Source organism: Phymastichus coffea, unplaced genomic scaffold (assembly GCF_024137745.1).
Source record: "Phymastichus coffea isolate CEN01 unplaced genomic scaffold, Cenicafe_Pcof_1.1 PCOF00034, whole genome shotgun sequence".
NCBI lineage: Eukaryota > Metazoa > Arthropoda > Insecta > Hymenoptera > Eulophidae > Phymastichus > Phymastichus coffea.
Genome location: NW_026706845.1, coordinates 2,791,436 through 2,817,965, shown reverse-complemented (window position 1 = coordinate 2,817,965; position 26,530 = coordinate 2,791,436). Strand labels below are relative to the sequence as shown.

The 26,530-nt window shown below is 36.1% G+C and overlaps 1 protein-coding gene across 5 annotated transcripts in view; it reads right to left on the bottom strand.

The window, feature by feature from the left end:
* LOC131663385 (probable Na(+)/H(+) antiporter nhx-9) overlaps nucleotides 1-26,530 on the bottom strand; it is a 1,718,187-nt gene that overhangs the window by 7,905 nt on the left and 1,683,752 nt on the right. For 3 of the 5 annotated variants that reach the window (XR_009301845.1, XR_009301846.1, XR_009301847.1), the window contains one exon: nucleotides 2,899-2,996. The exons of 1 other annotated variant lie outside the window; for it this stretch is intronic. Coding sequence is in view for 1 of the 4 variants with exons in the window: in XM_058933774.1 (XP_058789757.1) it covers nucleotides 20,897-20,913 (17 nt within the window). In the remaining 3 variants the exon portion in view is untranslated. Of the gene's footprint in view, nucleotides 1-2,898; nucleotides 2,997-20,776; nucleotides 20,914-26,530 lie in introns of those variants that run through there. One more of the 5 variants, XM_058933774.1, reaches the window with a different exon arrangement.

Genomic DNA, 26,530 nt, shown 5'->3' with positions numbered 1-26,530 from the left:
GGTCCGCTGACTCTCGTTTCCTGTGTTGTAGCTAAATCTTCGCTACTTGCCGTGGTCCCACAGCCGATGTTACCGTCGTCACCGCTTCCTCGCCCTTGTGTCGGCTGGGCGCTCACTGGCTTCAGCGAGCCGTCGTTGCTCGCCGTTTGCGGGTTTATTTTGGTGACCGGCATCGGGGGCATCCTTATCGCCCGGAGTTTGCCCTGCCTGTGGGATCTGGGGTTTGGGGGGAACGGTAGTGATCCCTTCTAACCGCTTCCCGTCCCGTTTCCCGCCGGCACTGGCGGGTTGCAGTTTGGACAATACTTAACGCTGAAACCGAGCCTGCCGCACTTGGAGCAGCTCAACGGTTTCGAATAGTCTATGGCCCTTCGCTGACCTCTTGGCCTGGGTGCCGTCTCGCCCTGGGCCTGCGGCTTGGGAGGTGCTCTTGTCACGGAAGGAATCTGGGCGAGCTTTTCGCTGAGCTTATCCATTATGGATTTTTCCAGCTTCTCCATCCACTGGCTCGGTGTTCCCTTCAGAGCGACCGCCGCGATCTCTGCCTCAGCCGGCTCCTCTTCTTCCTCGGGCTGTTCGGCACTCAGCGCTGACACTTTTGCCTTTCTTGCCCCCGCCCCCGGTGGGGTGTAAGTCCATTCCGGAAACAGGGCGGCTTTCGGCTCCAGCATCACTCTTTTCTGGCTCGCGTGGATTGATTTCGCAGCCCGTTAAAGATTTTAATTTAACTGGTCGGTGCGGGGCTTACCGCCGCCCCGATCAGCTAGCCGCTTCCTGGCGTTCCGCCGAATATGGGCGGACACGCGCTGCCCTGAAAAAGGATCGCGAAAGCACGGCTAAGCATGCGTGAGCTCTAATCACGGGCGTGGGAAGGGACAGAGGTGCCTCCCTAGGTACACCCAACACAACGTCAACACATAAACGGGTTAAACCAGGCTTTATTTATTTATATGAACTTCCTGTACAGTACCGCACGCCGAGGTTTCGCTTCGCATAACAATCTAAAGAGAGAGAGAGACGCTCGCTCGCGGCACTAAACGCACGCTAATTCATCACTTATAAACGGAGAGGAACTCACCGGGAAGTAGCTGCTGCAGACAGACTACTCTCTATTCGTCGCTCGCGTTATCGCCCTTGCTCGGGCGGGCAAGTTCTGCCCCTGGTGATCGCCCACTCTAGGCGACTGTCCACAACTAACGGCGACCTTTGAGGATAGTCCTTCTTTTCTCGCACACTCGCACTTTTCTTTTTCTCCCGATTTTCTCTCGTTCGCGCGCGCACGTGGCGATCACTCCCCCTCGCCGGTCTCAATCGAAGTGTCCCAAATCGTTTTTCTCCCCCCACTCTCCTGCTACGGCACGCGCCTGCTCTAGTCTCGCTCTGTCTCTCTCTCTCCGCTCCTCGCTCGCTTGCCCGCTTGGCCGCGCTCAGACTCGCGCGCGGACAATCCTCCGCGAAAACGGCCCCGGCCGTTATAGAATATATTAAGAATGTTTCAAGAAAGAATGAGATTAAGAATTGTAGTACCACAAGCAGAATGTTGTGAGCAATAAGCATACAATGTTGCACCGATAACTTTAGAACATGGGCATGATTTTTTACTTTTAATGAATATAGCCAAAACAAATCCAAAACTGTTTTGTGTAAATAATTATTAAGAAATTTATATAAATGAGACTGGAAAGTAATGTTGTTGAGAATAATTCAAGAGAAAGAAATGTAGTACTATAATCAGAATGTCATTATGTCATTTATTATTAAAATGAAAAATGTGAGTGAAACTTCCATTATTGATAAATTTTTAAAATAAGAAAAATGTATTATTCAATTTTTTTATTCTATAAAAAGACTAGTATTAACAAAAATTTGTATAAATAATAATGAAAAGTAATGTTGAAAATTGTTTTAAAAAAGAAATGAGATGAAAAAATGTAGTCCATAAAATAATCAGAATGTGAGCAATAGACAATTTAGCACCGATAACTTTTTAAAACATGTGTATGATGTTTATATTTAATGAATATAGTAAAAAAATGGCATTTGTAAAATCATTGAAAAGAAAAAAATTTGCTTTATGCACTCTTCAAAATAACAAAAAATCTTCAAGTTATAGAAATAAACTTGTGGTCATGTTGAAATATGTATTTATTGAATGAAATGCAAAGAATATCAAGGAATCATTTAAATAAATGAGTAAGGTATATGTAAAATTAGCGCACGTCAATTGAAAAGAATTATTTTATACTGTTTTTCTTCACAAATTTTTAAAACATATTAAGAAAAGAAAAACATACAATTTTGCACCGATAACTTTAGAACATGGGTATGATCTCTTACTTTTAATGAATATAGCAAAAAAAAATCCCAAACTGTTTTGTGTAAATAAAAGAAAATCATACAATTTTGCACCGATAACCTTAAAACATGGGTATGATCTCTTACTTTTAATGAATATAGCAAAAAAAAAAATCCCAAACTGTTTTGTATAAATAAAAAAAATTACTAAGAAATTAATATAAATGAGACTGAAAAGTAATGTTGAGAATTCAAGAAAAAGAAATGTAGTATTATAATCAGAATGTCATTATTAGTAAAAACACATTGGTTTAGGTTTAGAAAATTAATGTCATTTATTATTTTCAATAAATATGTCAATCTAGGGTGATAGCCAACGAAATTCTCTAAAAGTAAAGTAAACTAAATTATACTTTATGGTAAGTATAAATCTTGAGACGTCTGAAGTTTGGATAAATTGTTTTGTAATAAAATATTAATTCTTTAATTAAAAGCATTCATTTGGTTTATTGTGCTACAATTTTATTGAAATTGTACTATGAAATTAAAATTATAATAGAAGCTATCGCTCATAAAATAAGAAATTTGTTGAATATAACTTACCAAGTTATGTCTATTGTAAATGTTTGAATTTCTTTTTATCTATCAGGATGATTTCTACACCTTAAAATCCTCCATCAGTAAAAATGTGGCGACAGTGCCTGAAATTTATGTTTTATTTTTATTCTTATCTATATGATCAAAGTAATAAAATCCAGTGTCTAATGTAACATATAACTTTTAACATTTTTTATAATTAGAAGTATTAATCAACTATTTATTGCAGAGAGAGAGAGAGAGAGAGAGAGAGAGAAATTATAATCATAACAAATAGTTTGACCTCATAAGTTTTGTTACTTACCAATTAAATTACCAAATGAGTAGAATTATTCACATCCACCAGTATAATTAATCACGTTCACGGAACCCGCGACCAGTAATAAACGAGGACGATATAAAAATTTTATTTGTACAACTCTTTAAAATTAATAATTAAGGCTAGAAGCAACAAGCACTTATAGAATGATTCTGACATCTGGCACTTCCAAACAAGAACTGGCGCGGATCATGATTTAAGCCACTGCGCAGCTATGCCTGCGCCGGTCGATTATATGATTTTTAAGAGAACTCTAATTATGAAAAATAAACTAAAACTTACATATTTCAAACTACAGTAAAAAAAACTAAGCCATTTATAATAAAATACAAATATATTTTATTGACAACTGTACGGTATAACAGGCTGCCATTTAGTCGATAATCTCTTGGGAGTGCCCGTATTACGACTAGACGAAGCCTTGTTATCTCTGTGCTCGAAGCACAGTAACCTACCTTGCCTCGGAGTGCGCCTGCGCAGAGTCTCCTTACGATTCCAAGTTGGGTTCCCCCAACTCACCGCTTGGCGGCGCTGTCGCCCCTTGCTAGTAGCCCTCGTGCGGCCGCCGCTGGAACCTAGTTGTCGATTCGCGTCTATCGGTATTCGCACGATTCGTGCTACGCAACCGGCGAATTCGAATCCACTGTAAATAAACACTGACGCGACCTCCGGACAAAGGAAAGACACAATAACGACTATTTGATTCAAAAACAACGATTAAAATGCACTTTATTCATGCGACTAATTTACACGAGGGTCTGGCCGAGAGACTTACGCACGCTCGCGTGAATGACAAGGCACGCAGATTGAGAGAGAGAGAAAACCGCGATTACCGCGAACTACCTGCTCGCACGCAACAAATAAATTCTTCGCGCTCGCTGCTCGGATTCGCACGCAAATTAACAACAAATGAAAAGGGGGAAAAGGTGCACCTACCGCAAGAACGACGAGGATACGGTGGCCAACCGTATCCGATTAACACGCTGTTAATAAACTGCTCCGCTGCTTGCTGCACCGCCTCGAGTGCTGTTGCTGCTGTTGTTGTTGCTGCTGTCGCTGCTACTTCTGCTGTTTCTCCTGCTGCTGTTACTGCTACTTCTGCTGCTATTGCTGCTGCTACTGCACCCACGCACTCAAGTTCGCAAAGTCACCAGGAAAACGAGAAACTCACGAAAAATTGGAGGTTAGCGCGACGCTGACAGACTGAGTGGCACAGTCATACTGCCGGTCGGAGCCTCCCCTCCCGGTCATTGCCCCTACGCGCTCTCTCTCTCTCGCGAACCGAACGCGGCTCCTCTCGCTTAGCCGCTCGTTAACCTCGCGCGAGTCTAACGATTTTCGGTAATCGTTGCAACGGAACTCATAAAACTAATACATATTTCGATTTTAATAACTTTATTATTATACATTTATATATTTTTAAATAACTATTGGAATAGCATACATAATCATAAGATACATTTTTCTTCATTATTTTGTGTACTAAACTTTGGCACTTCCTTATTTATATCAGTCATTATATAATCTTTAGCGCTTCCATATTTATATCAGTCATTATATATAGCTATCCTCCTGTTAGTAGTACAGTGCCGCTTACGCACTTTTACCCCCCCACGGGCAAAATCAGTCTAACTTCAAAGTTTTATATCCCTGGTAGAAATTAACGTACAGAGACGCGCGTGGGTGCGTTTGAAAGGTCTTTTGGAGAGATTTCAAATGATATGATTCACGGTTGCCATCGATTGTTTTTTTAAATTTTGCAACAATTATGCAAAATTGAAAATTCTGAAATTTTTTTATTATTTTTGACAATTAGCCAATTTTGGAAAAAAAATAGTACGAAAATTTGAAGTACACCATTTTTTAGCTATTACCAAGCTCTATCTGAATCACTCATCAAAAATTTATTTTCGTCAAATATGACGCGCGCACGGGCATTTTTTCCTGGAAGTGACAGTTTTTTTCAACATTTTTTATCTCCATCAAATTGTAACAATCGAAAAAAATTTATAGGAGAAAAAATGTTTGTTTTTCCACGTAGAATACTGCAATAATTTTTTTTTTGGTTTTTCGAAAAATTTTTTTTAAAATGTTTAAAAAAAAATGTTATACGATTTGATATTCTACAGTTATTATTAATATATTATTATACAATTGTTATCATTAAATTGTTAGCAGTTGCTATCATTAAACTGTTAGTTGTTATTGTTACAGTTTAATAGTTGTTATTTAGTTGTCATTAAATCATTATCTTATAGGTAATTGTTTTGTCAGTCAAAAATGAGGGTTCACATAACCAATTGCACGGATCACCCTCGTGCACATGCTTCACTTACTTTCCTTATATAATTATCTTATTTTATAATTACATAGAGTTACTTTTTATCATTATAATAATGTAATTTATAAGTAATGATAATTTACTCACCAATTGTTGAAAGTAAATCCTTGAATTATCACGAGGCCACAATATCATGTAATGCGTTCAGACACGAACAGACACGAACTATGCAGTTTCTTATTAGTATAACATATTGATTTAGTTTTAGTTTAATAGATAGCGGGGGGTCTCATACAGAGACGCCGATAAGTAAGTCAAATAACACATGCGCAGCACATCCAATGTGTGGACAACAGTGGACAAAAATTTGACTGGAGAAGAAAATAAAATTAGGCCATTTCGCGAAATGACGATGAAATAAGATGTAAATCGGGAATGTTAAATTATATAATTAAATATTTTCTTAAGTACAATATAAAAACGAGTCTCTTAAATGATATTTCAAGAATATAAATCGTATAATTTATGTATAAATCATAAATTGAATCGGCCCATTATGAAGCTGTTGTGTAATAGTGTCGCGTAGTCCGCTCCTCCGGCATTCATGCCGCAGGTCGCTCCCGCGACCCTTGATGCGTATTTACCAGTAGTTTTCGTGAATTATAATTACCGTGTAGCGTCGTATGCCTCTCATAATGGGTTTATGATTAAAAGAACTATATTAAAGAAAAAGTTACGCTACTAGGTTAAGTTTCATATTGCATTATTTTTGCTCGCATCAAATATAATTAATTAAATTCCTGTAATCAGTTCCCGTTATTATTGTTCCCGAAATTATTCTGTTTTTTATACATCGTGTCCCATTTTAAAAAATGCATCTCAATAACTCCCTGAAATGCATTATTTAATAGAACTGTCAAAGTACGTTTCATGAATTTTTAAAAGGGCAAAACGATGGTGATCTTGGATTTGACCTTGAAGGTGATTTGAAGATAAACTTTGTTTATTCAAGAGAATTTTTTATTTTTTATTACAGATTCAGTAATGGGATTAAAGTAACAGCTTGAGGTAGAAAGCTCAAATTGTTAATTAGCAATTAACTTTCTTTTTTAACTCAGAATTCTCAGTCCACCTTCCCAACAATTCATTCTCCGTCAAAGTTAAGTTGATTTTCATTTAAAAACAGCAAACTTTCTTTCTTCATCTTATATAATTTTCCATATCAATTCACATCTTCATCTTCGCAGAAGATTATTATGTAGTTAGTTCAAAGAATGAGATTCAAAAAATTTCAATCTTTAAATAGTTATTTACGTTCATGAATTCTTATATCATTTCCTGTATTTTATAATTGATAGAACATCCAATGTCTAGAGTCCATGGTGAGTACGTAACAGAGTAGATTTTTGGGCCCCAATATGATCCAGCCAGTAACGGCAAGTTCTTTTGCTGTCGATGATTGAGCTGAATCTAATCTTACAGACGGCAAATTAAGGGGTCTTCTGTTATTGTTAAGTCAGCCAGACATGTCATCTCCCTGTAGAGCTGCAACGACTTTTTGTCTCCTATTTGGATTTTATTGAATAGGTTGTCAAGATTTTTTAGACTCTCCAAATCTCTTAATGTGTTGTTGTTTGAGTTCTTAACATGTGTTCGTTACCGGCGATCGCTTAAAAGGTCGCTAACTTTGAGTCATCGTTTGTGATTCTGTCTAATTTCAGCTGATTTTTTACCTTTAGAAACCAGCTTACCGGATCGACAACCCAGAAAGGTTCTCTAATTGGCAGGAGGGGGATCGCAGTGGTGACCTCGGTGTTATCAGTCTCGACCATGTCATCTTGCGTCACGTATCCTGGATTTGAATTTGATATCTAAATTAGTGTATGTATAATGTTTGATCTTTGTTAGTTTGGTTCTGCGATTGGCGACAGGTTTCAATGCTCGCTGGAAACTTTTTTTAACTGCCACAGAGAAGTTTGCAGATAAATTAACTGATCATATTGGCTCGATGGATCTTCTAGGTTGAAAGAACCGTCGAACGACTTTGTGGATATTTCTTCTGCAACCTTCCTAATCATTCCGACAAGGTTGGCTGAGTTATTCCACGCCGGTGTGTTGCTTCTTCCATGCTCCGTGCAAGCTATTGTTGTCAGCGTTTGCGGCGTCGAGAAGTCAGATGATGTATCAGGATTTAACATTTTTTTCTCTCTCTAGAAAGCCATGGAAGCTCTCAGAGATTGGAACAAAGAAAGAAAGCTGGATGGCTTGGGTTACCAAAAATTGCTTGTGCATTCGGGATAGGTTGTTGACTGATTTTACGGTTTCTTCGAAAAGTCCTTGCGTTAGCTTCTATGTAAGTGATTTTGTTATTGTGGATGTATACACTTGTTACTGTATACGCTTGTTACTGTATCCACGTTTTTGTCATCGACTTTAGAGGTTACGTATGTCTCGTGGTCGCAATTTTCGGCATTATTTACTTATCACTCTTAATTTTTCTTTTTGCTCTGTATCATCTACTTATAGAGTCATCACGGTTAGGAGGGGTTTGATGTTGGGTTCGTTGGAGTTAGGGTGAAGTTTAGTTGTTTTTCGTCGGTTTCCGCTCCTGACGTCGTCCGAGATCACGAGGTGTCTCGCGCGCGATCAGTTTTAGATTACGATGATAGACAGAGAAGGCAATTTCTATGAAAGTAGCTTTATTCGCACGATTTTTAACAGATGCTCCAATCGTCAGTGCTACGATGATGAAGCCAATTTGTATTGACTAAAATACGTGAGGCGTGAGAGGTCGATTTGCGTGCTCACACCATAATTTTACAGACGGCAGATCCAGGTGTCTTTAACTGCCTCAATGTACATTCGGAGTTTTAGTGATTGCTTCCGTATTCACTATAGCAAAAGATACAGAGTGGTGCCTCCTGTAGGACGTGGCAATGGAGTCACAAATATACAGTAAAATATCATTTTTCTGCTTAGTCTCAACTGTGGTGCTCACGCTGGCTTATAAAAATTAGAACTTTTTAAATTATCTATTTTATAGCTATTGTTATGAAAATGAATTACGTATCTAATTTAGACGTAAGCTAATTGTATAAAACGAGATATATATCATAAACGTTACATAAATTTTACGTCTACCGAAAAACAAACAAAGTATTGTTGAAAAAAAATAAACTTCGTATAGCTTTCTTAAAAATATTAATTAATGTAAATGAATTGAATTATAATTATTTAGGTACGGAAGATTGGAATGGATATTTTTGAATATATTAATAGATAATCAGTAAGTAATGAAGACATTTGAGAATTTTATACGAGGTGTGTTCAAAAAATAACGAGAATTTCCGTTTTATGAAAAAAATATTTATTTATTCTGTAACGGGGTAAAACCGTTTAATAAATTTATATCGCGCGATTGTATTAAGGGACACGCGTAAATCGTCAATACTCGCTACTATTCCGGTAGAACATGAGAAAGTATGCGCTAGTCAACCGATAATCATTGATAACCTATAATAGAACGAGTGGAAGCTATGTGAAATGAGAGAATCAATGAAAACACTTGTTAGTAATGTAGATCGGATCTTTTATTGACCCTCCAAAATTCACAAAAGGTCGGCCCGCGCGTTTGTTTATGTATACGCTCGCTCGTCGACAACACGCTTTGCCGGTACGCTCGCTGCTCTTTGTTATTAGAGCCGCTACATGCACGCATCGAGAGTTAGTATCAAGTTATCATTTTATGCTCGCGATCGCGAAATTAAGCTGGCCAACTTACCTTATAATTGCAACGATCGGAGAACAACACGAATATCCCGCACAGCACGGAACAATTGTTTGTCGTTTTTATTGTTCGCGAGTCGCGGATGCGCGCACGCACTGGTTTCGCCCTCGATGGCGAAACCTCACACATTCTCTCTCTTTCCCGTTCTGGTCTCTGGCTCGTAGCTGGATAGCTCCTTGGCGGCTGCAATCCCGGATCACAAATTCCTGCTAATTCTCGAAGAACGTGGATGTCAAGGGCACGTGAATTGGTGGAGACGATAGCGTAAGCGGACAGACACTATGATGGTCTATGCTTCACTGGTTCGAATTCTACCGCGTGCGTTCCGTCTGCTCGCGTGCCGAATTCCTTCGTTACGTATTTTTGTCCCCCCGGGAGGTGCTGCCCTCACAGGCAGCAATTAAGTTAAATAATCAGCGCTAATTTGACGTTTACCGTCACAATTCATCTACATTAATGTTGTCGCCTTCAAAGTAGTCCCCTTCGGATACAATACACTTATGCCAACGCTTTTTCCAATCCTCGAAACACTTTTGAAACTCGATCTTTGTAATAGCTTTTAGCTCTTTCAGCGATTCGCTTTTAATGTCATCTATGCTTGTAAAACGACGGCCTTTTAATGTTCTCTTTATTTTTGGAAATAGAAAAAAGTCACATGGAGCCATATCTGGCGAATATGGAGACTGAGGCATCGTTACAGTTTCGTTTTTGGCCAAAAATTCACGAACAAGCAATGAAGTGTGAGCAGGCGCATTATCGTGGTGCAAAAGCCATGAATTGTTTTGCCACAAATCCGGGCGTTTTTTTCGGATTGCTTCACGCAAACGACGTTGAACTTGTAGGTAGTACTGCTTATTGATTGTTTGACCTTGTGGCAAGAATTCATAATGCACTATACCATTAAAATCGAAGAACACAGTGAGCATAACCTTCACATTCGACCGCACTTGTCGAGCCTTTTTCGGTCTTGGCGATCCAGAATGCCTCCACTGGGACGATTGAGCCTTAGTTTCGACATCATATCCGTAAACCCATGTTTTGTCACCTGTTAACACGTTTTAGTAGTTCTGCATCGTTATTGACTTCATTTAGCGACTCCTGAGCAACTTCCATTCGCCGCTGTTTTTGTTCGAAATTCAACAATTTTGGAACGAATTTTGCTGCCACACGTTTCATACCCAAAACATTCGAAAAAATTTGATGGCATGAGCCAACTGATATGCCAACATCATCAGCGACTTCTCTGATTGTGATTCGGCGATCGTTCATAACCATTTCTTTCACTTTTTTCACGTTTTCATCGGTTGTTGATGTGCTTGGGCGTCCGGGTCGTTCATCATCTTCAACGTTTTCGTGGCCATCTTGGAAACGCTTATACCACTCATAAATCCTTGCTTTACTCATAGCAGACTCATTATATGCCTTTGTTAACATTTGACAAACTTTACTACACTTTATTTCATTTTTTACGCAAAATTTAATACAAATTCTTTGATCCATTTTTTTTCACAAACGAAAATCGCCGAGCTCGAAAAACACGTCTAACATTAGCGGCTGCCACTTAAAAAGTAAGCAATGAATATTGTTGAAAATTTTATCGTACTTCAGGGGCATGTGTACCAACATAATAAAAAAAAATTTTATACAAGCGGACTCTCCAAACCCGCGAAATTTAAAAATTCTCGTTACTTTTTGAACACACCTCGTATATAGTAAGGCTTCATCATTTGACTATACATAGGAGAAATTGCTCTGAAATATACATCAAATATCCAACTGCTCATATCATTGCTCACTGACACACAAGACTGTATAGTAAATAAAAATCTAAAGCATCGTATAAATAGAATCACCAAGCGCTTGAGCAATATAAATTACGTAACTTCTGACGACGATTCTGACGCAAGCCACCTACAGGATTAACATACCTCACTACAATGGCTCGTTCTACACAATACTACTCGAAACTCAAAGTTTTATATTGGAATGTGCGAAGCATCATTCAGCGTAAGCTAGAAATTGAACAGCTATTGAAGAAAAGCCCTATTGACATCCTCATATGCGTAGAAATATGGTTGAACGAAAATCACGCAGTCGAGTACCCAGGATACTTCACGCTAAGAAGAGACAGAACACACAGCAGAGGCGGTGGTATTATAATGTTTATACGAAAAAACTTTAATTTTAAAGAGTTGATTTTAGACTCTCCCAACGATTCCGTTGAACTTTTTGGCATTCATATTGATGATGTAAATCCCCCTCTCGACTTGATAGTTTGTTACAGAACTCCAGGTATCGTTCTCACTCAACATGAATGGAATAAATTAGTTGAAAATGTCAAAAACAATAGTCACTCACTTTTCTTAGGCGACTTTAACGCACACAGCACTGTATGGAATTGTCGATATAATGACACAAATGGTTCTCGTTTTTATAATTCCATTGAAAAACATGACTTATTTGTACATAATCATAACTCAGTCACGCACATAGATGTTCTTTCGAAGCTCAAATCGAACATTGACCTTGTACTTACAAATTCAAATATTTCTGATAAGGTTCATGTCAAAGTGCTCGACGAAACCTGGGGCTCCGACCACTTCCCCATCTACATTCATGTCGATACAGAGAAAACTTATTACTCAAAAAATACTTTTAAATTAAAATCAATTCGTACGAATTGGAATAAATTTCATGAAAGTCTGAATAAAAAATATGAAAACTTCTTGTCATTAGAATTTTCGCTTAAATCTTCGAGTCAGCAATATAATGAATTTATTGAGATAATTACAGACGCGGTTAAACTTTGTACCCCGAAATTTAAAAGCAAAAGAAATCGTCATAAAAGAAATAACCCAGTACCATGGTGGGACCTTGAATGCGATAAACTAATTAGATTGAGGCGTGCTTATTATAAAAAATGGGAATTTTCATCACAACTAGACGACCTCATAAATTACAATAAAGTCTGCGCTCAAATCAAAAAAACTTTCAGTATGAAAAAAAAAGAATCTTTTAAAAAGTTTGCGGCAAGTTTAAATTTTCGTACAAATTCCAAATATGTATGGAACAAATGCAAAATTTTTAAAAATCGATGGGTAAAAGTTCAATCGCCCCTTTCTTGCGACAGTACTGAAAAGAAAAGAAACATTGAAACAGCATTAAATAAAATAAGCCCGCCATGGGTAGAAACAGAACCAAACACTTTTCCTCCTAGTCAATCGAATCCATTTTTTGACCTTCATTTCAGTTTCGCTGAATTCAATATTGCCTTAGATTTTAAAAATACAAAATCATCACCAGGTAAAGATGGCATCAATTTTGAAATTTAAAAAAATCTTCCTATCAAATTTAAGTTGATTCTTTTGGACATTTTTAATCTCATGTATACTGAAAGTGACTACCCGCAATCTTGGAAACACTCTTTTATACACTTTGTGCCTAAACCTGATAGTAAAGGCTATCGTCCGATTGCTCTAACTTCCTGCCTCTGTAAGCTGTTTGAAACGCTAGTTAAAAACAGATTGCAGTGGTGGGTTGAAGACAAAAATGTTCTTCCAGCGAACCAATTTGGATTTCGAAAAGGTAAATCAACTATTGATAATATTACTAATTTCACGTTAAAAATTGAAGAAGCCTTTTCTGAAAAAAAGCCGTTCTTGCAGTTTATCTAGACGTGTTAGGTGCATTTGATAACATCAATATTGACATCCTATTACATAAACTTTTGGCCATAGGCTGCTCTACTACGCTAATTAAGTTTATTCATTCTATTTCACACGCAAGACTAATTTTCGCTGATTCGCTGAAAGAAACACATCGAACTGTACACAAAGGCGTCCCACAAGGAGGTGTTCTAAGCCCTCTTCTATACGTTATTTACGTTGCAAACATAACTGATGGATTAAATAAAAATGTCATAATTACTCAATTTGCAGACGACTTAGGAGCTTACATGAAATGCAAAAATGTAGAACTAGGAAAAAGATCGTTACAAAAAGCTTGTATGACTTTGAACAAAAATGTGAATAATATTGGCCTCGAAACTGCTGATACGAAAACTGTTTTTGTTCATTTCAACAACAAAAATATCAAGCCAGGAAATACTGAAATCTCTTTAAATAATTGCGTAATAAAATCAAGTGACAGCGTAAAATTTCTTGGCATACACTTTGATTACAATCTATCATTTAATAAATATGTAAATATCGTCCAAAAGAAATGTAATAAAGCCTTGAACATAATTAAATATTTATGTGGAACATGGTGGGGTGCGTGCCCTGAAACGCTTATCATTTTATATAAAAGCTACGTTAGATCGATTATTGACTACGGCCTGCCAATCTATTTTCCTTCTCGCAAAGATTTAATAAATAGACTTGATAAAATACAAAATGCTGCTATTCGGGCTGCATTAGGATTTCGCATTAGTACACCTTTAAATATTCTACTAGCTGAGTCAAAATTAATTAATCTCAAAGATCGAGCCGAGTTTTTATACAACACTTTCTTAGCCAAAACCATATCTTTCAATATCATCAAAAGAAAATCTGTTACAAAAAAAAAACTCTTTATAAAAACAATTGACAAGTTTCTAGATTTCGCTCCTCTGATTGACACTCATGTAAACTACAACATGTACTGTAGCAAATACGAAACCATAACTACTTCGATACCCTTCGATCAAAGTTTTGGTTCAAGTCTAACAAAAGTTCCAAATATAAACACTGCTGTAACTCACTTAATTAATGAAAGCGACGCACTCGCGATATACACAGATGGCAGTAAAATTAAAGAAGCTAATTGTGTAGGTTGTTCAGTCTACTGTCCAGAACTTAATGTCAATGATAAATTTTCGATAGATAAACACGCCAGTGTGTACACCGCGGAGTGCATTGCTATACACAGTGCCTTCGAATTAGCACTAAAACACTGTAATCGAAATATTTTTATTTTTTCCGACTCCTTAAGTGCTCTAAAATGTTTAGAATCGGTTAAAATCAATGTTAAAATAAATAATTATATACTGAATATTAAAGATAAATTTAATCTCTTTCACTCTAAATCTCAAAATAAAAGCACTATAAAATTGTTTTGGCTTCCAGCTCATAGTGGAATACAAGGAAATGAACAAGCTGACTTGCTAGCGAAATCAGCAACGCAATCACAAATCTTAAACTTCAAAAAGCTTCCATTCACTGACTTGACAGAAAAATTTAAAAAAAATTCACGATGCAACAGTAATACTAAAATCATTGAACAAAGTTATGATAAAGGTGTAAAATACTTTCAACTCTATTACAAAGACACTGTCAAACCATGGTTCTGCGGGAAAAACTTGAGCAGAGATTTAATAGTCACTTTTAACAGATGCAGGGCGGATCACTACAGTTTAGCCTATTCTTTAGCACGCCTCGGCATTATAGAAAATGGCCTCTGTTCATGTGAAACCTCAGATGAAAATTTAAACCATGTAATTTGGCAATGCCCAAATTACGATCCTCAAATAAAAATACTAGTTAAATCCCTGCTCAAACTCAATTTTCTTCCTCCATATAACATAGAAAGCTTTCTAGCAATGTTAAACATTAACGCACTAAACTGTATATTCAAATTTTTTTGCAAATGCTCGCTCAAAATCTAAAATATGTAAAAAGAGAAACTTACCGCCTCCATTTTTTGTTTATTTTTTATTAATTTTGTTAAATTATTTGTACACAACTAATGTAGCCAAATAATCCTTTATAAGGTTTCTATAAGCTAATAAAAAAAAAAAAAAAAAAATGTATCTAATAGGTAAGGCTCACTTAAAAAGATAAATTAAATAATGATTATTTGCGATGTGGGTAGAGTAAATAATTATTTATTACTATACTTTGAGAATCTCTTGAAGGAGGTATCTGTTGATCCAGCCAGAATTCTTGTACTGATATCCGAATAAACTTTAAACAAAACTCACTTATAGAACAATGTTCATTTACAGGATAAGAAGGTTTTATATGTTCCGTTCGCAACAAAGTTAATGGATTAAATAGAAGTGACATCTAATTGTTGGACTGGCGTATATATATTATTATTATAAGCAATGATATATCACTATAAAAAAATCAATTCTAATACCGTTATGAATGATAAATGATTTCAAAGAGTACTGCTAATATTCACGAACTTTTAAATTTTACAGAAATAATTTTATCAATCTTTGCGCTCACGAAAAGGATTTTGGGATAGAAGTTGTGTCGTATAATTTTTTTGCAACAAGTCATGGTAAGGGGCCGTGCGATGGTATTGGAGCTGTTGCGAAACGCGTCTTTAGAGAAGCATGTATAAAATTACTTCCTGAACAACAAATTTTAGATCCCAAAAGCATGTTTGAATTTCTCGAGAAAAATATGCTTTCAACAAAGTACGCCTAAAATTAATCTATTAAGATTAATATTTTAATATTCAATCTTGAAACTTATCTAGTATTAATTTTTTAGATTCATATATGTCTGTAGCAAAGATTGCGAAAAAAGAGAAAAAAAGTTAAAAAACGATTTGATGGAGCCCATACTGTTGAAAACACCAGAAGATATCACTTTATGAGACCGATTGATGATAAAAAAGCTGAGTTCAAAGCAACGTCTTTCTCTATGAGTTTAACGATAGAATATGTAATCCGAAAGTGATTTTCAATAACAGTTGATGGATTTCTTGTCTAGAATCTCTTGTTAAAAAATGTATCTATATCAATATTTTTTCGCTACATTACATTTTTTCAGCTTTATGCTACAAGAAATTCTGTAAATATATTTCGAAGCATTAACATTATATTTATTCGTCACAACAGCAGTCACAATAATCAAACTGTTTTTACTCGTTCCATGTTTTCTTTTGTAAGCATATTTTCATTATATTTACGGCTCACATATCTTCGTCTATTGCCAGGCAAGTGACTTGCATTATGAACAATGACCATTCTGTCCAAATAAACTATATTTATGCCATGAGAAATACTATAAATGAAATTATGAAAAAATCCTAATTTTTTCATGAATCGGATAGTGGTTATTTTAAAATTTATTTATATCAAAATTTAAAAATAGCCAACTCTTCGCGTCTAAATCTCTTTAAATGCGGTTAGCAGTACCTTTTTGTTTTCTCAAAGGACTTTAATTTGGTTTTTCACACGATTCATTTGATTAGTTAGGAGAGGAACTATGCCGCTTTAGAACTGATGGTTTTTTTTAATTTGGAAATTCGATATTTTCAATAATTTTTTTTTCAAAAAATTCAAAAAACACCTCCGCCAAATTTTAGGGACACTTTGTCATCCCTTTGAACTACCTAAAAAAAATTTTTATTTGAAAAAAAAATAAAGTTTTTTTTTTCGTCCCTTCAAAAATCAGTGCTTTTCAAAAAATAGTTAATTTCGAATATAAATAGATGGCGTCCCAATGAGCAAAACTCAACGTGCGACATTTCAAATAGAAGATCTTAACAAGACAAAGAAAATGACACCTTGCACGTTGAAAAATATTGAAAATTGACGGAGTACTGGTTGTTTAAAAAGGACTGTGAAATTGACCCGAAGGTCGCCATGTTGGATGACAGGTATACCCGGTGGCTGGCTATGTTTGCGACTGGACTATTTTTTTCTTAAAAGTACAAGAATAGACAAATCGAATGAGCTGTCGCACGATGGAAAATATTAAAATCTCACGGAGCTAGAATTTTTCAAAGAGAGATGAAAACAGGTAAAAAATCATATCTTCGAAAAATATATATACGTATATATACATTTAAAGAAAAAACTGAGATAGCCAAAAGGCTTTATTTAACATACTCTATCATAGAAAAAATTGCCGGCAAGATTGGCGACACCACCTGCGCAGCGATTGTTAAAAAAATATTGGAATGACCCATATATATATATATATATACCAGGAAGCGCAATAGGGAGATACATGAAAGTGTGTCAAAACGAAGAACCTGTAAGCCGAGCACAGGTGCGCAGGGTTGTATTACAAGCCTAGGTTTTTCCTCAGTTAGAACTTATGAGTAATTCCTCTTCAGTCCCAGAAATGGATTGTATTCTGCGGGTTAGTAATTGAAGTGCTCCGGCATGAACTGAAACTGCCTTATTGCTATTGTGCGGAAGACGTTGTTGAGCTAGATCGACGACGAGTCTTCACCAAAGGTCAACGCTCAAGGTTCTCTCTTCTTGTACGATTCCTATCATGAGTTTGGAACTTCTTTCGAAAGATGGAAGCTGAAACTTTTAGTAAACAGAGTTCGTTCTCGGCGTATGATCGAGTATGTTCACATGTAATCAGGTCATCACGCTCGGGAAGGGAACGTATGCCAGAAGGCGAAAAAGTCCCTAGATAAAGTGTTTAAAACACGCATAAACTCACATTATCTCAAGAGACCCAAGGAAGCTCTCAAAGACTGAAATAAAAAAAAACAAAAAACATTGCAAACATCTGTTAACAAAACGTTAAATCGTGAGAAAGGTTTTGTATTACCATCGCGTAGAAACACTTAATATAATGTAACGTGTTGATGCTAGTCAAACGTTTTGGATATACACAACTTATGACAGTATCGATTGTTTCTTTTTAAAAAAACACTGCGCTAATTCATCAAAGTATAGTTTAGCAGCAACTTTAATGCTGCGATACAGGCGATTGCAATATAAGAAATATTCTAATCTCCAAAATTAATATCGTTGAGACATTAACTACATTGTAAGTTATATTCTAGAACCACATGAGACGGATTTTTTATAGCCCAAATCATTACATACAATTATAACGAATCATATTCATAAATATACCATTTACTCATTGATATACTTTAATTTTATATTATAAAAGGTTAACAATATCATTTTATTTTGATTATATTATGGTGATTGTGCACCTTCAATTAGAATGGCTTATAAGTAGTTTCAAAATTTTTGGAGTGAGCATATGATCACAAAAGATGCTGAATGTTCTAGACGCCTTGTTGAGATCACCACTCCAGATATCATTAATAAAATCCATTATATGGTGATGGCTGATAGAAGAGTAAAGATGTGTGAGATTTTTAAAGATTTAGGTATTTCGAGCGAATGGGTACATAATACGAGGTGTGTTCAAAAAATAACGAGAATTTTCGTTTTATGAAAAAAATATTTATTTATTCATCTACATTAATGTTGTCGCCTTCAAAGTAGTCCCCTTCGGATACAATACACTTATGCCAACGCTTTTTCCAATCCTCGAAACACTTTTGAAACTCGATCTTTGTAATAGCTTTTAGCTCTTTCAGCGATTCGCTTTTAATGTCATCTATGCTTGTAAAACGACGGCCTTTTAATGTTCTCTTTATTTTTGGAAATAGAAAAATGTCACATGGAGCCATATCTGGCGAATATGGAGACTGAGGCATCGTTACAGTTTCGTTTTTGGCCAAAAATTCACGAACAAGCAATGAAGTGTGAGCAGGCGCATTATCGTGGTGCAAAAGCCACGAATTGTTTTGCCACAAATCCGGGCGTTTTTTTCGGATTGCTTCACACAAACGACGTTGAACTTGTAGGTCGTACTCCTTATTGATTGTTTGACCTTGTGGCAAGAATTCATAATGCACTATGCCATTAAAATCGAAGAACACAGTGAACATAACCTTCACATTCGACCGTACTTGTCGAGCCTTTTTCGGTCTTGGCGATCCAGAATGCCTCCACTGGGACGATTAAGCCTTAGTTTCGACATCATATCCGTAAACCCATGTTTCGTCACCTGTTATAACACGTTTTAGTAGTTCTGCATCGTTATTGACTTCATTTAGCGACTCCTGAGCAACTTCCATTCGCCGCTGTTTTTGTTCGAAATTCAACAATTTTGGAACGAATTTTGCTGCCACACGTTTCATACCCAAAACATTCGAAAAAATTTGATGGCATGAGCCAACTGATATGCCAACGTCATCAGCGACTTCTCTGATTGTGATTCGGCGATCGTTCATAACCATTTCTTTCACTTTTTTCACGTTTTCATCGGTTGTTGATGTGCTTGGGCGTCCGGGTCGTTCGTCATCTTCAACGTTTTCGTGGCCATCTTGGAAACGCTTATACCACTCATAAATCCTTGCTTTACTCATAGCAGACTAACTATATGCCTTTGTTAACATTTGACAAACTTTACTACACTTTATTTCATTTTTTACGCAAAATTTAATACAAATTCTTTGATCCATTTTTTTTCACAAACGAAAATCGCCGAGCTCGAAAAACACGTCTAACGTTAGCGGCTGCCACTTAAAAAGTAAGCAATGAATATTGCTGATAATTTTATCGTACTTCAGGGGCATGTGTAGCAACATAATAAAAAAAAATTTTATACAAGCGGACTCTCCAAACCCGCGAAATTGGAAAATTCTCGTTAATTTTTGAACACACCTCGTATTTTGCACCCACATTTCGACATGAAAAAACATTCTACTAGGTAGATTGCTATTGCTCACGGTGGACCAAAAACAAGATCGTGTGAAGTATTGCAACAACGGTCTGCAGTTATTCCAGCGAAATCCGCAGGACTTTATCGTCATTTCGTCTCTATAGATGAAACATGGATACATCACTCCTGAGACCAAAGAACGGTCTAAACAATAGATTATGAAAGAAAAATCTGTACCAAAGAAAAGCAAAGATTATTCCTTCGACTGGAAAGATTATGGTAAATGTATAGAACTTTAGGATTTGCAAGAAATAATCTTCATCGATTATAGAAAAGGGTAAAACTATTACAGGTGAAAATAATTCATCATTATTGGACTGTTTGAAAACCGACTTGTAAGACAAATATTCATAATTAGACCATAAAAATGTCCTCTTTCATCACGACAACGCACCAGCTCACGTTGCCTCAGCAGTTCTCGACGTAAAACTGATGGAAATAGGGTTACAACTCATTTCACATCACCGTATTCTCCAGACTTGACTTCGTCGGACTATTATTCGTTCACTAATATGAAAAAATGGTTGACGGAAAAAGATTCTTTCGAAACGGAAATAAAAGATTTTATTGCAGGAACGAATGCCTATTTTACGTACTTGGACAAATCCTATTATTTGGAATGGATCGTCAAACTAGATCAGCGCTGGATAAAATGTATAGCCTAAAAGAAGACTATGTTTAAAAATAAAAAATGCTTTTACACAAAAAATCAAGTAGTTTTTATTTTTGCACGAACTTTTTAAATGTTTCTTGTAGGTTATATAAAGTAACAGCGATTAATTTATATATTTTCATGCAGAAATAGAAAATTAATTACTTTGAATTTCTAATAATTTATTTATCATATATGTATATGAAAATTGGGAACTAGTACTTAATGCATTTTTCTATTTGCTCTTAATTGGATAATTACTGCTGCTGATTTATTATTCTAGTGTATAAAATCGTCTAAATGAATAAGGTTTGAAAATAATAACTGTTATATATAATATTGATAATTTATTGATGCAATGATAAAGTATGAGATTTTTGTAATGCTCTTGCTTTTCAATATTTTCTTATATTTTATAAATACCATGATCATCAAGCTTTTCAATGAATTTTAGTACTGTGTAGAATCTTCAACATCACGAATTTTTCGGACCTGGAAATTAAAAAAATGTTTGTAACCTGAAATCAAAGTTTGAAATAGAAAAATATATCATTCAAACATTTTTAATTTCTAATTTATAAAACATTTTGAATCATTGTTCTACGAGTGATGAAGTGTATATTTCAATAATATTGCAGTATTTTAACAATAATTATGTTAGATATACGAGGAACTAATATAGAATTAATTTATTTTGCAGCATACTGAGATGTTTGAAATGCAGACAAATGAATCCAATACCTATATAAATTTTGAATAAATTTAGAAACTATTGTCAATATGGCTAAACGATATATTATATGACGTATAAAGTAACAGTGATTACTTCATGCTATTTGTAATGATGTTTCATATAATTTATAAGACAGAAAGAATTTTATGAGCATAATAAAGTGTATAAATTAGTTATCTCATTCGGTAAGCTCTTGTAAAATAAAGTATATACAGTGTATCAAAGTAAACAGAATATTTTTAAAACTATCACAAAGAATGTTTTTTCTTTTTCACCAGCATTAGCTTATTTCATTCAAAATAGTTTCCTTCTACTTTGATACACTATTTGCATAACTTAAAAGCATTTCAAATAAGGAGTTTAGGCCATTGATCGGCATAGCTCTACGAATGTTGATACGCGCCGTTTAAATGGCTATAATGTGAGCATAATGCATATCTTCTTTGGCAAATAAAGTTTCCCGAACGGATAAAAGTTGCATAGAGCCAGATCAGATAAATATCGGGAATGGTTGATCGATAAAGTGCAATTTTTGGTAATAAAATTGATAATGAGCGTCGATCGATAAGACGGCACATTATCGTGTAATAAATGCCAACTTCCTTCTTCAAGATACTCTGAACCAATGCGACGAATACAATGCAACAATTGGATCAAAACGTCAAGGTAAAATAGCGCCTTAATTTTTTGTGAGGTGGAAAGAATTCATGATATCATTTGAGTTGTAAAAACAAATAAGTATTGTCTTCACTTTTAACTTCTCAATATAAAATTTTTAGATTGTAGGCTCAGTTTTAGCCTTCATTTAGAAGTTTGACAATTTGTTTCCGAATAGAATTGGAAAAATTATGTTTTATCACCAGTAATGATATTGTAACGAAAGTTTTCATCTTTTTTGGCTTCTTTAAAGATTTCTTTGCAATGTTGGAATCTGAACAATTTTTGGTCGGCAGTCAACTTGTGTGGCATAAAGTAAGCACACATTTTCTGACAACTTAAATAGTCGAACAAAATGCTAAGAAGCGAATCTTTGGATATTTCCAATTCTATTCCTATAAAACGCAACGATAATTTTAGCTGAACTTTCAGAAAATCGCATATTTCTTTTGTTTTGAACGTAAGTAAAAAAAATTGTAATTTTTATATTCATTAGATTACCTACGAGGTTATGATTACATACAATAATGGTAGACACACAGCATAGGAACGTACATTCGGATCATTTTCTCAAGTCGTATTCAGTGACAGTTCCATTCACTTCCTAGTTCCAAAATCCCGATAAATAATGATTTAAGAAAACGGATGAAGACCTGGGCCTCAAAATGAATTCTAAACATACAATCATGGAACTTTATTCAATTCTCCACGTGGACAAGTATAGATAGCTCATTCCGTTATCTCGGTATGATTCAGAAGTACTGGACGAAACACTTTTGAAGGTGCTTATTTGGATAATCACGGGTGCTAGCTACACCTGACTCGCCACGAATAAATAATAATTCCACTCACTCACATGATAGAATTCCCTAAGAGTTTCGAGCTGATTGCTTAGCGTATAGAAATTACGTTCATAAGTTTCTCCGATAAGGTAAGGCCCGATAAACTTCGTAGTCAAGTCTGCTGATATACCATGGGCGGTAGAGAAGAAGAAAATATTGATATATAACGATTTGATAAATATAATACTATTACTTATGACAATATAACATCAACTATCAACGTTTAAATAAATTGTAATTCCATAGTATCTAAAACTTGTAACGGAGAATCCCGGCTAGGCCAATCTCGTCCATTTAGCTCTCACCAATGTCCGCGCGCCGCGCCAGGCTGAGAGTGTGTGCGTGTGGCACACTCATGCTTGGATTTGGTTTTCGAGGTGCTATGTACGGGCTGAGCTGATGGCTGGAGCGATCGAGATGGCGCGGAAGAGGAAGAAAGAGAGAGAGAGAGAGAGCGCGCGCTCTAGTTGAGGATCACCGTGAAAATTTAAGAAGAGTCTCTGCTGGTCTGTAGCAGGGAAAGTCACGCGCGCGGATTTAACTGAAGTCAACGGTTTTCCGGAATTGTCCCCGCGATCTCTCCAACGTTTGTTTTCGGAGACACGCCCGGTGCGCGTACGAGAATTAGAGTGTTGTGGCGGGATCGCGCCCAGCCGTGTCCCGAAGGATACCCGGCACCGGTTCGTGTGGGTAACCAGCAAGATGCGCGGGTGTGCGCGTGAGCGGACTTCGTCGCTGCTGCAGATACCGAGCAACCGAATGGCAGCGGGAACAACGGCAATCGCAGCGGAAGAAACAACAACAACAATCAACGAGCGAACAGCAGGTTGAGGCAGCAATATTGATAGAGCGAACGGGAGGACGAGAAAGAGATTAAACAGCGATGACAATAACACCAGCAAAGCGGTCAGCAAGAAGGAGCGCACCAATGACGTCAGACTGCGAAGCGTTCTAGCCATCAGAGAGGCTGAAGGTCGAGGTCGGTGTCGTGTTTTCTCTTTTCTCTCTCTCTTGCATGTTTGGGCGCCAGCTGATGGGTGAGTAGTGTGGTAAATCTGCCGGCTACCCCGTTGTTGAAATAACGGCGGAAAGTGTTTATCGAGCATTGATTGTAATATTTAGTTTTAAACAGGGTATCGGCAGGCTGATCAACCAACGATTCACCTTCGCGTTCGGGTTTATTATTGTGCCGCTCGTAGCGCATAGGCGTAAGATCGTCGTCTTGTAGCCGATTGTTGACGATTAAAGGATTAGTGTGTTAATCCGGTATTGCGTTTATTCGCCAATGTATAACTCTTCATCCCGACTTAGAAATCTGTGCGTTTAACGTGATTTTGCTCGACGTGTTATTCAGTCGTGGGAACGTCGTTTGCTTCCTGAATCCCCACATAAATAATTTGTGCGGACGACCGCGAGTTACCCAGATGGGAACGGCCGCTTATCTCCGTTACAAAATAAAAATTATATCATTCAGCCAAATTTTTTTATAACAAGAACACTTTTATTTTCTTTCATAAAAAACATAATATTCTCATAGATTCTGTCTCATTTGTTGATTGAAAGATATTTTGAAAAGATTAGGACAAGTGAAAATATTGTAGAAAATTTTTTTGCGAATAAAAATCTGAAAAATTCTACCAATTCTACTCAAACTACTAAATATTTTTTTCGGATAAATATTGATGTATGTTTTATATTTACTCAAATATTTTGAATTGATAAAAATGGTAATTTTTTGGTAAAATCTCCATTATACGTAAGGAGTTCAAACTTCTAATGAGTCTTTTACATAGCCTTTGAGTAAAGCTACAAAATTACAAAATGGTGCAGATAAAATATAAGCAAGAGTCAAATGTTGGAAAAAAAATTCGAATTTTCAAAGTTGAAATTATTCATAACAATTAAAGTAACGCATTAGTCGTATACAGGGTGTCCTATTTTAAAGGAACCACCCCGAAATTTTCGACGGTTGGCGTTGTACAAAAAAATGTTCAGACAACAGTTGTTTGGTACAATGGGGGCAACATTTCTGTGTAATCCGATTTGAACTTGAGATTCATTTTCAAGGTCATTTGAAGGTCAAAGAGATTTTTTTAATAGGAACCCATATTTTTGATCCCGGATTCGGAAAGAGCGGAAAATTCTACGTTTAGATAACGTATTATGCGTGGGGTACGGTTAACCCCCCCCCCCCTCGCCTAAGGTCATGTAGGGGTCAAATTTATGATTTTCTTCATCTATGCACAGGGATGATCGGGCAAGGGTAAGGTTAATTGTAAGAACCCAATAACTCGATAACCCAAATAACCCAATTATCCAATAACCCGATAACCCCAATAATTCAATAACCCCAATATCCCAAAAAATTGTAGGGTCAAACAACAGTGACCTTGAGCTTAAACTTTAGGTTGATTTTCAAAGTCGACTTCATGTATTCAAAGCCGTTACGTTTGCTACTTTCGCTCCAATCTCTCCTTTCCAACAGAGTTGAACTCACCTTAAGTCACCTGACTTGTGACACTTGCTTACTTTTAGGTGTACGGAGACTAATATTCCTTTCTAATATTCCCTAGATAAAATCGGTTTAAAAATAATCGGTGACGGATCTGTTAAACTAAAGGGAACGAAATAACGCAATGTGACGAATAAAATCAAGATGTTTATAACAAAAAAAGCGACAGTCTTTTTTGGGCCGAAAGACTTGCGCACATGTATAGGATATACAATTATACGAGGAGAGAGAGAGAGAGAGAGAGAGAGGGAGAGAGAGAGAGATAATTCGAAATTCTGCCGTGAAATTTAACGCTCGGCGCGAATGCAAAGAACGGTCGCGTATGATAATACTTGCACCAGTATTTTGTCGCGCAGAAAAAGGAAGGTGCACCTACTCAGCGGTGCAATTACGGTGATCAGCCGTAATTGTTGTTGGTAAACGAATTCTTTACCCTGGAAAGGCTGCGCTGGTTCTCCTTGCTACCAAATCGGTTACTGCGCGTTTAAGTCCTCTCTGCTGCTAGCTCAGTTGCTAATTTATCGTACTTCATTGACACTCACGCACGTATCCCAATTAACCCTTTTCCTCCCAAATAAAACAAATTTTTTCTTAACTTTCATCCTCATATCTTTTAATGAAAAAATCGTATGAAAAATTTATCAAGCATCATATCTTGTAGATTTTAACCTCCTCTTTCGAAAGCCGTTGACAAAATTTACCTAAATTGTAAGCCGGAAACGTTATAGGCCGGTTTTTCGGAAAATTCACAAATTTTTCGCGTTTTTTTTTTCTAAAAAAAGTATATTTTGAAATGGAAAAAGTTTGCACGCACCATTGGAAACACTGTTATCGGTGTTATAGATGTCTTTTCTTTCAAATGCCGTTGGATTTTTTCCGAAATTCAAAATGGCGTTCGAAGGGAAAGATTTTTTTTTTAAACTTGACGAATTTTTTCCTCCAAAACTATCAAGTTTAGTGAAAAATTTCTAGGAACAAAAATATCTTAAAATTAGTCAAGAAATACTCTCAAATTTTTTCAGATTTTTTTACAACGAATTGGGAAATTTCGATTTTCCGATTTTCCACGAATTCGAAAATTAACTCGGAAAATTCTGAAAAAAAATTGAGAGTACTCCTTGGTAAATTTTAAGACTTTTTTATTATTATGAATTTTTTTTATTGAGTCAATAGTTTTTGAGAAAAAAATTAATCAATTTTATTCCTAGTATACGAGGTGTGATCAAAAAGTAAGGTGAATTTTTATTTTTCACAAAAAATATTTATTTATTCATCAATTTTTATTTTATCTCCTTCAAAGTAATCCCCCTCGGATATAATGCACTTGTGCCAACGCTTTTTCCAATCCTCAAAGCATTTCAAAAA